This window comes from Gadus morhua, chromosome 14 (assembly GCF_902167405.1).
Source record: "Gadus morhua chromosome 14, gadMor3.0, whole genome shotgun sequence".
NCBI classification, from domain to species: domain Eukaryota; kingdom Metazoa; phylum Chordata; class Actinopteri; order Gadiformes; family Gadidae; genus Gadus; species Gadus morhua.
In genome coordinates, this window is record NC_044061.1 from 16,924,432 (window position 1) to 16,940,639 (window position 16,208).

Below are 16,208 nucleotides of genomic sequence, written 5' to 3' on the forward strand. Positions count from 1 at the left end.
CATGGAACTGCCACATTGGCAGTGTTTTGTTTCACAAATATACAGTAGCCTACGGTACATATACGTACAGCAGGCTGGGTCAGCTCGACTCGCTTCCAATAATTTCAAAAACTCGCAACTTCAAAAAATTATTGTATTTATTTTACAATTCAAAAATGAACAAAACTATTCTAAATTAAGGAAATTATACTGGGAAACGAATAAACCATTATGAGCAATGAGTGAACTTAATAAGCGGTCTATAGACTCTTTACAACCACCGCATCTTTACCTTGATGTTGCGCAAAGCCCGCACAAAAAGCAAAGCAGTCTCAGCATAAACAATATTATATAATAAGCTAAAAAAAAAAATCAAAATGTATCTTTCATTTTAAAATGTCTATTTTTCATAATTAAATCAACAAGTCCGACACCTTTGTAAACAGAAAATCAATAGCCTCATTTGAACGTCTGGACGGATGTAATTATGGATATGATTGCCTCATTCTCCTCCACTGTTTCTATATATATATTTTAATCAGTGTAGGCTATGCCATGTTCATAAATGGTTAAATGAATGTTTAGGCCTACTAGAAGGATTTCGAGCAATGTTTTATTCGCAAAGACGAATTTTCCATTTCATGCGCAGGTGCATGACAACGTTCTAAAAAATATTGCAGTCTTTGCGAATAAAACATTGCTCGAAATCCTTCTAGTAGGCCTACATTTATTTTTTTATTTTTTTAATTGACCACGCAGGTGATTTTGGGAGGCAAACGTCAGGACCTTGCGGTGGACTCAAGGAGGGTCCATAAAGGGATACACAAAATGGTCAAAAAGAAAATGTTAAAAATCACTTTCTATAAAAGAAAATAATAATCGAAAGCTCGATTATATTAGTTTTGTGATCGTTTGACGCTAAAATCGCGAACAAAATTTGATTAATTGCCCAGCCCTAATAAATTGTTGACCGGATTAAAACAGCAATGTAATCAGGTGTGTAAAAGCTTTTAAAATATACATTAAAATTACCAACGTGGTACAAATACAAAGAAAATACATCTCTTTACGGAGCCATTTTTGCTTATCGAGTCATATGGTCCACCTCAATGACTCTCAGAATCCCTAGTGGGACTGACCAAAGTGTGCCTCAGTGAAATGAGTCTGACGCAAGAAAGCTGGGAGACTTTCCACTTTGCAACTCGTGTGGGTGGTGTACGAGGCACCTCAAACACGCCATTACTGTTGTACAACAATTCGAAAGGGCGATCTAACCCATTGGGAATATTTTGAAACGCAGATGTCGCCCGTTTAATTGCATTGTTGTAAGGCAATTGTTACGGTAAGGGTAATTTAATTGTGGGAACTTTAATTATGTAGAAACATTGACCAAACAATGGCTTTATTATAGAGTGGAGTGCTACTGCCTGACTGTCCCCCCCCGCGCCCGCTAGAAGGAACGGACATACGATTGCGTCATCGCTGGAATGCAGAGCGTGAGTATCTGAATATCCAATATCTTGTCAATTTAATAAAGAACTTTAAACCGAAGAATAAAACAAAGCATTTAATTATTCTTAAGAACCCATAAACAAGCACTGACAAGGTAAAAGATTTCCGTTAAAAAAATCTATACAGAGATATGCTATCCATCTGCTCTGTTCACAACTTCAGTTTGCTGGCAGACAGTTTCTGCTTCTTCTTCTTGGCTGCCTGTCCTTTGGAGTCTTTGATCTGACTCTTTACCTGGTCCTGCAACTGCGAGAAGAAAGCCTGGGAGGATCGCAACGCCTTGTCCTTCCCCTCATCCTGGAACGCACAACAGTAACATTTAGCTCTCTTGCCATACACTGCCAGTGGACTAAACGTAGCTTAGCATTTATCACACACACACCAAAAATAATATAACCACCATCAGAGATAGTACAACCACCGTCAAAAACAAACTGACCTTGAGTATGGTTGCTTTCCCACCCATGGTGATCTTCTTAAGCTTGTCGGCCACCTGGGTCTTGGACATCTTCTTGTTCCCCTCAATACCGCTGTCGTCTTTCAGTTTCTGTCGTCTCTCCTTCTCCTTGATCCTCACATGCTTCACCTTCTTCATCTTACGTCTCTGCCGTTTCTTGTCAGTCGTCGTCTTCTCCAAGTCTCCCAGCACATCTCCTGCTTTGTTCTTCTCCTGAGGTCAAAGGAGCAGATCATTTTCATTGAGTGTCGCATAGCACTAGTGCTTCCCAGTAAGAGTCCTTTATGAGAACCCTCAATCCTATATTTTTAGGGTCTTTTGTGCCTTTAGGGACTGGAGAGTTGATAAAGGACAGTAGGTTGAAGAAGAGGATGAATGTCATGTAACACAGGACCACTGGTGGTAATCACACCAGGATGGCTACTAGGTCTACTGCCTACTGCGGAGGGCCCCACGGCCTGCCCTCACACTTTGTTAATCATCTTCTGAATCTAGAGTGCCTCATCAAATATCTACAGCTTATAATTATGTCCTGTAACCCCATATGCATATGACCCGTAGGTTGGGAAACACTGACGGAGCAAGGGAGCAACCTACTTTGACTTCCTCTGGGGCAAGGAGTGTAGCGTCGCTAACACCAACGGGAGCTACCTCCTCCATGGCGATGGAGGGGAGGTTGGACACCACCTTGATCTCTGGAACAGCCTGGGAGAAAATAGGAAGAAAAGTGTGGGTTTGGCATCTCATTAACACCAGAGGCCTGGAAGATATTTGGGCTTTACTACAACTACATTCATTGACGCATTATTAATTTCCCGACAGGAATATTAACAATTACTAGAAAATGAATTTCCTGCAGAAAATGCGGTGAGCGCTGCAGAGCAAAATGTGGCTGAAAATATTTTTTCAAAAAGCCACATAATTTAAAGTGTAAAGAAATGTTGAATAGCTTAAATCAAGTGAAAAGATACAAACCGTGTTCAAAAGTAAACAACGTAAACATGCCGACCCTTTAAAAAATGTTAAATGGTTGGAAACAAATAAAGCGTACGATTTAAACAAATAGCTAAAGTGATTACGTTTATGTAAAGGAATAGTTTAAATCAACTGGAAAGATTTGAACATAGTTCAGAAGTTAACATTTTAATTGGAGTAAACAAAGTAAAAATGCACACCATTTAAAAATATAAAATGGCTGCAAACAAATTAAGTGTAAGAGTTAAACGAATGGCTTCAGTGATAAAGTTTGAATAGATTTAGATAAAATATAGAATAGCGGAAATGTTCTGATAAAGTTTGAAATGGTTGAACCAAGTCAGTGTTGCAGTCAAGTAAGTGTAGGAGATGTATAGGTGTGTGCATTTGTAGTAAGTTGGAAAAGTGTTGTTGACGTTATTCCTTCACATCTAGTTAATCGAGATAAGCTGATGATAAATAAATAATTAATAAGAAGACTAATATATTAAAAATAAGTGACTTCAGTACAGCAGAGATAAGTGGCAGAAGTTTTCCTGCTTTGCTCTATTTAAAATGTATATATTAGAAGTGATTTATATGTTAAGGGCCGCAAGAGCTGTTTACACCAGCAAATAGAGTTAACTATCTAAACATCATAATATCTCACTGATAACCTAGATTTTCATTTAATAATAAATTCTCCTGATATCAATACAGAGTTAAGTTTAGAAGAAATAACACTTGTTCATAACAATTAGCGGTTACACTACCCAGCCCTACAGGCAACACGGCTCATATACATACTCTTGTATCTGCAGTGCAGGTCAATGGAGAAGCGCAAAAGCCAACTAAAACTGTTTTTGTTCTAAACGTGGTCATTTGTCTCATATGATCGTCGTAGTTATCTATGCCTTTTTATCACGTTGACGGAAATTTAGAGATGCCTCGTTTCCATCGAGCAGTTCGGTTCGGTGTGGCTCGGATAGGGACAGCAGCTCGATTACACTAAATCTGGCTCACGTTTCCACCATCGACCCTACCCTTATGGTAGGGCGGGGTTCAAGCCGGATGGCAATAGCCACGGCAGCTACGTAAAAATCATGACATCAAAACAGCCTGCTAATTAATGCAATGAACAAGAAGACCGTGACACATTAATCAAACGGCAAACAGACGGCAAACTTTTGCGCGACATTTTCTTCAATAAACTATGCTTTCACCGTTGTCCAGAAATACCTCGCGAGTGCTCCGTTTGTTTTTATCCCCCCGTCTCACAGAATTGACGATTGCATCGACCAATCAACGGACAGAGTGTGTAGCTCCACCTTTTTGGCACCCTTTCGGAGCGCTTGGTTCTCAACGGAGGAGTATCGAAAAATAGGTAAGGCTCAGTGGGCTTATTATCGGACCCTGCCAAACTTTAAGTGTTGGAAATGGCAATATAAGTGAACCGTGCCACACCGTAACATATCGAATAACATGGTACCATGGAATTTGTAAAAAAAAATCGATTCTGTTCGGTATCGCGTTATTATAAGTAAGTATTTTTATATTTTAAAAAATTTAAATGTTCCCCAAAATGCCAATATTCACAAATTAATTTAACATTTTGTTTGATGACCACATATGGTTATTGAAATTATATTTAACTCTTAATTATATGATTATTCTCAGGTTTATATTAATCTATTATGTCTGCTTTATTGTACTCTTTTGTATTTAAATAATTTGAAGTTATGTGCTAGGAGTTCAGCATCCATGTGAGAGGTCTCCTATTCAGAGAATGATTACTAGTGTCCTGTGTCCCGAATGTTCAGGGACACAGTTTTTGCACTGCCCTAGTGCCCTCCCAAGCTTTTGCACTTCAGTCAATGTGTAAAAGATACCATTGTTCACAGAATTAAATGTGACAATTGAAGTGAGTTGAGCAGTCTTATTTCATTAATTTTTGCAATGCCTTTGAATAAAATGGGACATGAATCGCAATAATAGTGAACCGTGGCCCAAACATCAGAATGCTATCGAATGCTATCGAAATCGAATTCTCGAATCATAACCCCCTCTGCTAAACATTGTTTTGTTGGAAACTGTCGCACTTACAGGTTTAGGAGTGAAGTGGAAGTTGGAGAGGGCGTCAAGTTTCAGGAAGAGCGTGTCCATCATCTTTTTAATTTCAACATTGGCTGGGTTCTCCTCCACCACGGTACTTTTCTGAAAACAGAAAACAAAGGCATTTGATCATTAAAAAAGTATTATACGAGGCATGGTGAAAAAATGGAGATGGCAGTGAAATGGAATATTTCTCTCACACACACACACACACACACACACACACACACACACACACACACACACACACACACACACACACACACACACACACACACACACACACACACACACACACACACACACACACACGGTTGAGGGAACCACCTGTGTCTGCTTGATGAACTCTTGTTCATAGATCTGCGCCAGGCTCAGCTTGCTCTTCTCATGGTCAAGAGTCAACCTCTTCTTATACCGGAACGCCTCCTCCTTCGGCTTCTCCTTCCTCACAACATCGTCAAACACCTGAGTAGTCCAAATCAGATGAATTCCATCGGGAGCATTATAACCACATGAAGATCAAATAGCACGTTTTCATTTTTCTACCAACAAAGTTGTCATTAAAAAAAAAAAGACTAACATCGCATCTCTGATTCTTATGGTTACTATGCACTTGTTGTTTTTTAACTATTTTGTACAGCTCTCCTTCTTTGCTCAGACGAAGCTGCAGCATCCACACACACAGTGGCATTGTGCAATAAGTGATCGAAAATCCCAACTTTCTCACGGACACTGCCGTCCCCTGCTGCCCCGAGAGAGCTCCACAGGTCCATGCAAACAATGCTGCCGCTGTCGCCTCAGTAGAAAACAACGATATCTGCACCCACAGCAGAGTGGAAAGTTTGTTTCTCTAAATTGGGGACTCATTTCAGTGACAGTGATAAAAGGACCATGATTAAAACAATAAGTGTGGTTTTGGGTTAAATGGCTTATTAATATGACATTTGTATTGTGTAACTGTTATGAGCCTTAAAATAAAGAGAACTGTAACGACAAACCACTTCCTGACGACTGAGAGGACGGTACGAACTCCTTGCTTTTATCGGCACATGAGATGGGGTGTTACTAAGGACTACAGCAGCTCAGCGAAGGGGAAGTGGTGGCGCGCTAACCTAATTTCCTGATTAAAATTGATTTATATTTTTAAAACATCGTCCTAAGCCAGAAATTCAGGTATCAAAAAAATTAAAATTGTCTCAAATACCCCCAATCCAATTGATCGATGACGAAACGTTACGTTTTAAGCTCATGCACGTTTCCGCCGGTGAACGACATCATGCCCGTCTACACTTCAAACTCATGCATGTTGCAGAAAACTTGCAACAGCGCCCCCTGGGGTCACACCTTTCAGTGGTGTCGCAGAATTCTGTGTAACATCCGCTCACTCTCCTTGCTTTACCACGATCAAGCATCTAGGATCGATTGCTCTTCCTTGGGTCCCCCGATGATAATGTTGAACAACACAATGTATATATGATATAACAGCTCTCACCTGATCTTTTATCCTCTGTTTGATGATATCCTCCAGCTTCAGTGTGGTCTCCTCTGTGATAGCAGGAGCTAAAGGACAGAAAGATTTAATATTAAAATCCCAACAAGGACAGGACCACCAGTGTAGGATGACCACGTGTACGTAGAATGGCACAGTGAAAACAAGCACCGTGTATTCTTTGAAGAGCAGTGCACATAAATAGGCCTAAGGCTAGTGAGGCGGGCTGGCCCAAAACAGCCGATAGTGTTAATTCGTAAGTGAAAATAGTCTGCATATTGTCCAAAAAAGAACTGTGCCAAATGCAGAATTGTTCGCCATTAATCCTAATAGAGTGATGATGATTTCAAAATGCAAAAGCAACGTCCAATCTGCCTTATTCTATAATTTAGGGGGGGGCTCTTGCATTAATCTTTTTGTGTAAAGGAAAATCAATAGTGTAATGTAACAATATAAATGTAATAATAAAATACTAATAGTCCTTCAACCAATCAGACCAACGATCGCTTCGATCGCAACAATCGCTTCCCTGTAGTCATTGTGTTAAACCAGCCAATAGCGCGCCAGGGGGAAAAAACTGCTTTGTGATTTGCTCCAGTAAAAGCTGATCGGAAACAGAAAGAAATATATTGTTCTCCAGCCCCTGCTGCAGAGCGAATTCAAATCGCGGCAGAACGGGCTGGGGGTACCATCTCACATATAACTGCATTTCATATTAATCGCATCGTTTGCTGTGTTACCAACTTAATCTAGTATGCTGACTTAGGTTGTGGGATGTTACAATATCAATAACGTTGAGTTCATAAGGTCTAACATTATCTTTTCTGAGTTAACAATAATTTCGGGCAGGTGTGTTCGAGCACAGTATATCATACTAAACTTTGGTAAAACAGTCGCGACCGTCTTCTCTGTGCCAAAATCCCGTTGCTTCGGGTTTTCCTTTGATAGGCGCGTTGAGGAGGAGCGGGCGACTCAGCCGTTCATAAGTGTACCCGCGCACCACTGGCATGAATGCTCGCTTGTCTCTGTGTGTGCGTGTTCGTGTGCGTATGCGTGTGTGAATGAAAATGTCAGGCAGAAAGAGTGCTATGAGGAGATGAATGTACGGAACGATATTTATATTTTAAAAAAGACCAAAAAAAAGGCGCTCAGTGTTGACTCTGTGGCGCTGCGCAACACATTGGTTTATGTATGGGAAACACTGCCATAACCTTTAGTGAATAAGTATTCCATATGACATAAGAATTGGGACTTTGTAAGCTACACATAAATGTGCATCACTTGGGAGATGAACCCTGCACGCAGTAATTCAAGACTGACGCGCTACCTCCACTCTACAACTCTCTCACGGAGACACACTGCAGAACCGTAAGCATTGCCTACATAAGATCCAACAAAGATGATCAAATAGCGAATACCCTCTGATGAGAACCTGTATCGCTCCTTAAGAATATTCTCAGGCAATGCCAAGGGATCGGATCTGTCCCGAAAGACCCTCTGTCTCCGGAGAGAACCCTGTACAATACGGGCTCCGAGGTCCACGGGAACACCCACATATGGTGACAACATTGTCAAAGGAGGGGCTAGGAAGCTGCGCATGCCGATCCAACCCGATAGACTTAGCTGATAATCTGCTCCTGACCAGGTTTGGTTGACAGCATAAGTCACCATGTTGATACAGCGACGCTAAGAGAGCGACTTTCGCGTCACATCTAACCCAGGCTTTGAGCGCAACATACCTCGCTAACCCCCTAATCGAGGTTCGTAGTATACGCAACAGGCGTGATTAGCCGTTACAAGTCGTTTTGAAATCGACAAGAGAAGGGACAAAACAAGAAACTTGTGACGCCCCTTTTTTTTTTAAATGGCTTGTAACGGCTAATCACAGTCACACGTGGTGGCTTGTCATTGGACCTTTAAAAAAAAAAAAAAGTGAAATCCTGCAAGTGTGGACCTACCCCTCCTGGAAGTTTGGTCGAAGTCTACATTTTCTGTCAGGATGCTGTTCTCAGGGCGGGTCTGAGCCGTGGCCTCGCCTGCCAGCTGCCAAGGTTTCTCTGACAATGCCACCTTCTCCAACTCCCGGATCTTCTCAGTCATCTAGGATAGCAAATACATTTTTGAAAAATTGTATTTTGAAGGATCCTATCCCTTTTGCTGAGGCCCTGCCAGCCAGCTAATGTTGCTTCTCAGTATGTAATATACGAAACAATAATACTGACCACCAGACGATATTTACGTCATCTGAATATATCTGATACAGGACGACATGTGTGCTTCATGATGTCATGTTTTCATAGATCAAAGGGTAAAACACAGCCCACTCTCCTTACCTTTTGCTGACGTTTCTCAAACGAAGACTTTGGTTCCTCTTTTTCCAAGCTTGACTTCCCACCAATGATGTCGACGATGTCTTCTCCCTCGCTCTGCTCTTCCTCAGAAAGGTTAAAGGTCACTTTTTTGTGACCCTGTGGGGACTGGCTCGCCTCTGGATCCCTAGATAATCAAGGAATAAGGTGGAATTAGGGAATATATAAAGTTCTACCATTTCATGTACGGACATGGTGAAGTGGGATGCACTGATACCAGTACTCAGACCCGATAATGTGCTCATGTACTCGTACGACCAGATATCACTTTACGCAACATGAAGAGCCAGTGAACCCAAAAATGTTTATTGTTTTTTTTAAACATGGTAATATGTCTTATATGATTGACAACATAGTAATCTATGCCATTTTATCACCTAAAATAAGTCCCCAATTAAAATAAAAAGTGGGTAAAATCCTATGTATTTGCCATTCTCCACAAAACAACATTCCACTCTGCTGCGAATGCAGGTGGCGTCGTTTTTGTGAGTCTGAGTGCCTTTTCCGAGGCAACCTGATGCCAGGACCAAGGGTGGATGTGTGAAGCTCTGCCTGGCCAGCAGTTGACTGCTGCGTCTCTGGGAAAGTCAAGCTTTTCAGAAACGTATTGGATATTGCTAGGGTGCGTTTGGGGGGTGAAGCTCCTTCTGAGCAACGATTTATTTAATACCCGCGTCCGAGGGTTAGGATTCACCGGAGACCTATGGTAGAGTGCTACGGTGGATGTCGCATTCATAGACAAAATCACTCATACCAAACAGTACTAAAAAAAAGTATCACAAAGTTGGCATGGGCTATTACCATGGCGATAACGCCCCCTCTTTCCTAGACCTCACCAAAAACACATTTCTTTCAATCTCATAATGTTCGAATTCCCACTGAAACAGTGAGTTCACTGGCTCACTGGAAACTTATGGTAGCATTGAATACCCATATTTGTACGTGGTATCAGCAAGTACCCAAATGTAATTGCTTGTACTTGGTCTGAGAAAAAGAGAAATCGGTGCATCACTAACTGAATGTGTGGTAATATCACACATAATCCACTAACGGTGTGTAAAACCAACCTGGGTGATACACTGTTGACAGTGCATAACCAGAATAAAACAGAACACAACCTCAACACACACTGGCTAGCACAGTGGAGATGTGAGGAAAGATACAATTACATTAGCCACCCATACATTCACATGGATCTGGTAACATAGCTTTACTCCAATACAATTTCCGATCACTTACTCAGAGTCATTCTCTTCCTCATCTGACTCCTCTTCTTGATTGTAATCGTTACTGTCCTCCTGCAGCTCATCCATGCTGTCGACGTGGTGACCTCCTGTGGCAGGTGCCTCTCCATCCACAGGATCAAAGAAGTCTTTATACTTGAGGTTCCTGGAGCTCTTTAGCTGGAAGCAAAATTAGACAATGATTGACTAATTAGGAAGCAAGCAATATTACTAGTACTTGTGTCATCTTTATGGTAAAAAATGGAAAACAAAAATGTAATAATCACAACGAGAAAGTCAGAATTGTAGCGGAATATACAAGGTTTAAAGGGAAATGGCGAATGATTGACAAAGGAGCAATGATACATACAGAACTTTTTTTGGTTTGTTTCTTTGCAGAGATTGGTTCCTCAAAGTTGAAAGTTTCTCCTTCGTTGTCAGAAGCAAAGTCTTGGAAATAGTCTATGCCATCCTCTATCTCCTTGCCCTCTTTTTTGTCCATGTCATCAAGGAAGGACTCCATCTCCGACAACTTGAAGAACCTGTCGTCTACCTCGGACAACTGTTGAGGAAATCTTTTCCTTGCTACCAGTGCCAGTTTCTTATTCTGCTCCCGCTTCTCAAATTCATCCGTGTTGAAATCCAAGTCTGAGTCCTCCTCCGAGTCTGAGTCTTGGTGCTTCACAGTTTTCCGTCGTGGCCTCTTCGCAGCTATCTCTTCTGCTTCCTCCACCGCACCTTCATCCTCCTCCAGCTCCTCTGCTGCTGCATCTTCCTTTCGATCTCCTGCAGCCTCCTCTATCTCTTCGATAAGAGTAAACATGTCATCTTCAGCAGCTTTGTGAATTTTTATCTCAAAGTGCGACAACACAATGGTGTTCTGGAGCTCCAGCTCCTGCCAGATCTGCTCCTCGTCGAAGCTGTCAACCACCAGCTCGACAAGCGGGCTGCCTTTACAGTCGGCAGTTTCGTTCGTCTTGTTGAGATCATACAGGATCTTGGCCAGCGACGTGAAGTCTGCTGCCACACCATCTTGAATACTGCAAAAAGAAAACGGTCTTGTTTTAGTGTCTGAATTTCAATGGTGGATTGTTGACGTCAGGAGCAGTGTCGAGCACATACTGTTCTCAACTTCTCTTTACAGCTGCCAATGTAAACTTGCATGATATTAACTACCGGTATTTTGAATTTAATCATAAACATTGATAAGATAATATAATAAAGATAATATAGAATATCAATGGGTTCTGCAACTGTTATAACGAGCTAGTAGCTAGCCATAGCTCACACTAGCAGCCTCAACGCATGTTTGTTTTCTGTACATTGTCTACTATGTCTAAAATAAAGCAGCGTTTTTCTATTCTTGCCAACCGTAAACTGTAGACTGTACCTTACCTTAGAAACTTATCTGGGTGTGCTGTGTCATCGTTTAGTTTGTTTATACATTCCCCCAGTAGACCCAACACGTCTTCTTCAGCAGCCATGTTCCTATTCACGTGGGGAGTGGGACATGTGTGTGTGTAACACTCAAAACGTTCCCCGAGAAACTGTGTTCAGATAAGGTTCAGATAACGTTCCAGGCATGGTTGCAGACGACACACCATTGTAAACCGTTTGGAATATGGCGTCGATCGTGTTGAAGGTTGCAGGTAGTCATGCCGTACATGTAATCATCATATTTATATAATGCATTCGCTTATCGATTCGAAATTGGAGATGGATGTTTATGGTAAACCTTGCTGTGAAACATTAGTTTCACGGATAGTTTTGACCAGTCAATGTCGTGCTTGTCATTCAACCGGTGTCCTGCTGTGGTGTAAATCCACCACAGATTGCTTTATAATCGAATGGCGTTCCACCATGATACTTATGAACCCACTCAATTAGAATTGTGTGTGGTTTTGTTTGTTGATTTTGCAGGTCTGTCGCGGTGGGTCAGACACACTCTGCCCAGCAGGGCGCTCACAACCTCAACATCTCGTCGCTCGAGGGTTCCGGGCTCCCTTTGGAAGTTGGGAAAGCTGAACCACATTGCCATTGCCGTCCCAGACATTGAGAAGGCTACGTCGCTGTACCGAGACGTCCTTGGTGCGACGGTCAGTGACAAGCTGCCCTTGCCAGATCACGGGGTCTACACGGTTTTCGTGGAGCTCGGAAACACAAAGCTTGAACTCCTCCATCCTCTGGGGGATAAGAGCCCGATTTCGGGCTTCCTACAGAAGAACAAGTCTGGGGGATTGCACCACATCTGCATCGAGGTAAGTGATCTTGGCTGCTACAGACAGCGTCAGATCTTTTTATACATTAATTTACTATAAATTCTCCAGATAATCTTTGTCAGACCTAGCATAATGTATTGCCTAATATTTAAGATTAGATACTTGATTAATCCTAGACGGGAAAATAGGGTTTCACAACAGAAAGCACAGCCCAGTAAAAGGAAAAATATATATACCTTATCTATAACATAGTTCAAGTCAAGGCCAAGTCAAATGCACAACAAAGTAAATGCAATAAAATAATTACATAAAATGAAATAATGTAAAAATAACAAGAGTAATAAAAAAAATATATATATATATATATATATATATATATATATATATATATATATATATATATATATATATATATAGTTAAAATATTTGTGCATTCTCGTGGTGGGGTGATCAAAGGCAAGAGTTCAATAGTCTTGTGGTTTACGGGAAGAAGCTTTCCTTGAACCTGGTGGTTTATGTGTGGACTCCTGTTCCGTCAAAATGATATAGATAGAAATGATTGTTATGTATTGCAACGTACCTGTTCCAGTACTCGGTGTGTAATCAGTGTTTTAATTCCATCTCTGTTTTTGCAGGTCGAAGATATAAATGCGGCAATAGCAGCCCTGAGAGTCAAGAACATCAGAACCCTTTCGGCCACGCCACAGATCGGTGCCCACGGCAAACCTGTGATCTTCCTCCACCCAAAGGACTGTGATGGGGTACTGGTGGAGCTGGAAGAGGCCTGAAGCTCCCTGAACCAGGGAAATCCCCTGGTTCATTCAGATCCCCACCCACTGGTCCTCCCACAACACCGACTTGGATGTGGTACTCACAGGATTTGTCTGAGAGTCATTTGTCTCTGCTTCTTTTCTGCAGGTCCATGCGTCTTGAATGTGATTCAATAGGAGTTTGATGCTCTTGATGAATAAAGATGTGACGGTTGGAAGTTACATAATTATCCTGATCCCACTTAAGCCAGCTACTTTTAGATCTTTGTTATAATAATTTTACTTTTTACTACATACTTAATGCTGTTAAAATGTCTATATTTAATGGGTTAAGTTTGTAAATTGGTAATGTAAAAAAAAAATGAATCTCAGGGTTCCTGTCATGAGGTGAATTCTGGTTAATATGATGCTTCTCTATCAGGCACCAGTGATGTTATCATTGGTAAAAGTAATCTAGTAAAGCACACTTGTATTACGTGGACATGCTTTAACTAATAGCTGCATAATGTTAGTCGAAAGTTAAAACCTACTGAATTTTAGAAGTTTATGTAGTAAACGATTAAACGAGAAAATAATGCTAATAATACTTCCTCCATCATGGGAAATTCAGGTAAGTATATAGAGTGAAGAAATGGAGAAGATTTTATATATTTTTTTATAGAAACATTCCAAAACAAACCCTCGTTGCTATCACCACAAAATGAATACGTTTATTTGTTGCCAAACCATTTTAGATATTTTAAATGGTGTGCATGTTTACGTTGTTTACTCCATTTCGACTTTTGAGCTCTGTACAAGTCTTTGCACTTTATTTAAGCCGTTCAACATTTCTTAACGTCTTAAACTATGTGGCTTTATTAAAAAAAAATTCAACCTCACTTTGCACTACTGCATCTTCTGCAGGAAATGCATATTCTAGTAATTATATTGAAATCATATCCTGAACCCATGATCAGAGAAGTCAACAGGACATCGATTTCTGGGGTTGTCGGGCAAAGTCTTCATAAAGACCCAAAAGTTACCATAAGAGCAGAATATTTAACCTGCCAATTAAGTTGGAACTAACTAATACACATACAATTTACAAGTTCTAATGAGCAAAAAATATATCGGATTGTAATGCAGTGTTAACCCACCCAGTATACCGACATAAAACGTTTTACATTTTTCAGTGTAAAGAAAAAAAAGCGTGGGTCTGATTGTCAGATAAGTCCACGATTTATTAAAGCATTACAAGAACACCAACGACATTCAATTTGAAAGCTAAAAACAAGTGAGACACATGGTGCGCCGCCGGACTCGTCGCTCTTTACCTTCTCTTCTACTGCTGCTAGTGTTTTTAAATTGTATATTCGGGGTTAGTGTTTAAACAGAGTTAGGCATGCACTTATGAGAAGTTCTCAGCTGCTGATTTTGCCACAGGTCTTCCACACCGCTTCATCACTTTAGTGCTCATACTTTCATTTAGAAGCCTCTTCGTGGTTGTGTGCGCCTTGGACCATCTAAGTAGCCAACTTTTATTGTATAAGAATGCTTACACTTTGTTTGTAAATCAATTTGTTTCATGCATTATTAAAGTTCCTCGGTTTGTAGAAACCCCATGCATACATTCATGTCGGAAGAAGAGAGATAAATAACCATTATCAGTGGACCCAAACCTGCTGTGTTCCACTGACCGAACAACCTGTTGTGCAGCACTTGCTTTGATTAAAGGTTTCCCACATCGGCTAAATGTGTCTCCTCTCCCACCACGAGAGCAGAAGTTATTGATTCTATTGTTGACTGGACCATAAGGAGGACATGCTGGTGGACCATTCCTACGACTTTGGAGAAGCATGAGTTTGCCTCCTTAAGTATGAATTTAAGAGGTGTTAAAAACGGAGCCACTTTCCAAGAAGTCCCTCAGTCCGAACGCGCCTGAATTATTTTTATCGGCGCTCGGAGTCCTTTGAGGAAGAACAGGGATATCTCCCAGCCATCGTAGCTATGTGCCTGACCTTGGTCACACTCAAGATATCTAACTGGAGAAGAAACCACCTAGGCCCCTCTGCTCGGTACTGCAACCAACCCAATCCGCACTTCCCAATGATCTGTACCTACACTATGAATGAATGGCTACCCCATCGTTGTTCGCCTACCGAGAGGTTCCCCAGGCGTCCACAGGCTTCTCACCATTCGAGTTGCTGTATGGACAACATGTGAGGGGTCCATTTGATGTCTCGAGGAAGACCTCTCAATGAGGGAGAACTTTGAAGGTGAGCAGCCGGACCAACAGGTTCATATATTGGCTTATGTACTCAATATACCTATGGGTTGTGCGTGTATGGTTTGTATCTAGCGTGTGTGTGTGTGTGCATATGGTTTGTATCTATATGGTGTATTGGTGTGTGTCTGTATGGTGTTTGTCTGTTTCTCTGTGTGTGTGTGTGTGTGTGTGTGTGTGTGTGTGTGTGTGTGTGTGTGTGTGTGTGTGTGTGTGTGTGTGTGTGTGTGTGTGTGTGTGTGTGTTAACGTGTGTGGTGGTAGGCGATGACTCCAGTTTAACCAGTGAATGAGTCTCTCTGGTCTCTTTGATGAAAGCTTCCCTCTCACTCCTCAAAGGGCCGTTCAGTTTTCTTAATTAGTTAATTGGTTGCATCTGGTGCGTTTCACTTAAAAGGGAACCTGACATGGACACCTGGCATTGTAGCGTCTCCCAAACGCGGTATGTTGTGTTCCCAGCAACAAGAATGTGCGTGTAATGTTTTGTTGAGCTCTGTTGTAACTTTTTTGACATCTCTTCCTGTTTAACAGGTTAAAGACTTTTTGAAGTAAAGAGGAGCATCTCATCTGAACCTGATGTGAGTAGCATTGTGTGGTAAAGCACAACTGCGTTGACTTGTATGTTGAATATAGATCACTGATAATGTACTTAGGAAATCAGGGATTGTGGTGGTTTAACTCATTTGAAATTTAAATAATGACTCTACCTGAAAGTAACATTTTAGAGACTACATTCAAACTTGTCAAAGTAAGAGGTTAATCACTATTGACTAATGACAGTCAAATAATTAGTATAACTTGTATTAAAAAGCTGGATTAGTTAATTATCTTAATCATTATTTAAAAGTTGGATGATCCCAAT

At 41.1% G+C, this 16,208-nt stretch overlaps 2 protein-coding genes across 2 annotated transcripts; one reads left to right on the top strand and one right to left on the bottom strand.

Annotated features, from left to right (window-relative positions):
* Positions 1–731: 731 nt before the first annotated feature.
* Positions 732–11,636, bottom strand: mphosph10 (M-phase phosphoprotein 10 (U3 small nucleolar ribonucleoprotein)). Its single transcript, XM_030376992.1, has 11 exons — positions 11,491–11,636; positions 10,466–11,135; positions 10,112–10,275; positions 8,837–8,999; positions 8,462–8,603; positions 6,507–6,574; positions 5,342–5,479; positions 5,006–5,116; positions 2,546–2,653; positions 1,931–2,161; positions 732–1,788 (listed from the first exon to the last, which is right to left on the bottom strand). The coding sequence occupies exons 1-11, from the start codon at positions 11,577–11,579 to the stop codon at positions 1,642–1,644; spliced, it is 2,031 nt and encodes a 676-aa protein (XP_030232852.1). The 5' UTR covers positions 11,580–11,636; the 3' UTR covers positions 732–1,641.
* mcee (methylmalonyl CoA epimerase) lies at positions 11,635–13,962 on the top strand. Its single transcript, XM_030376993.1, has 3 exons — positions 11,635–11,744; positions 12,016–12,353; positions 12,950–13,962. Exons 1-3 carry the CDS (start codon positions 11,717–11,719, stop codon positions 13,100–13,102), a joined length of 519 nt encoding a protein of 172 aa, XP_030232853.1. The 5' UTR covers positions 11,635–11,716; the 3' UTR covers positions 13,103–13,962.
* The last annotated feature ends 2,246 nt before the right edge of the window (positions 13,963–16,208 follow it).

What these genes read in the sequence shown, in the direction of transcription:
- mphosph10 (XM_030376992.1), bottom strand. Translation starts at nt 11,579, where the DNA reads ATGGCTGCTGAAGAAGACGTGTTGGGTCTACTGGGGGAATGTATAAAC. An exon ending in AACAAACCAAAAAAAGTTCT is followed by an intron (nt 10,276 to 10,465) that starts GTATGTATCATT and finishes TTTTGCTTCCAG; the next exon opens with CTAAAGAGCTCCAGGAACCT. An exon ending in TTGAGAAACGTCAGCAAAAG is followed by an intron (nt 8,604 to 8,836) that starts GTAAGGAGAGTG and finishes TTGCTATCCTAG; the next exon opens with ATGACTGAGAAGATCCGGGA.
- mcee (XM_030376993.1), top strand. Translation starts at nt 11,717, where the DNA reads ATGGCGTCGATCGTGTTGAAGGTTGCAG. An exon ending in GATCGTGTTGAAGGTTGCAG is followed by an intron (nt 11,745 to 12,015) that starts GTAGTCATGCCG and finishes TTGATTTTGCAG; the next exon opens with GTCTGTCGCGGTGGGTCAGA. An exon ending in TGCACCACATCTGCATCGAG is followed by an intron (nt 12,354 to 12,949) that starts GTAAGTGATCTT and finishes CTGTTTTTGCAG; the next exon opens with GTCGAAGATATAAATGCGGC.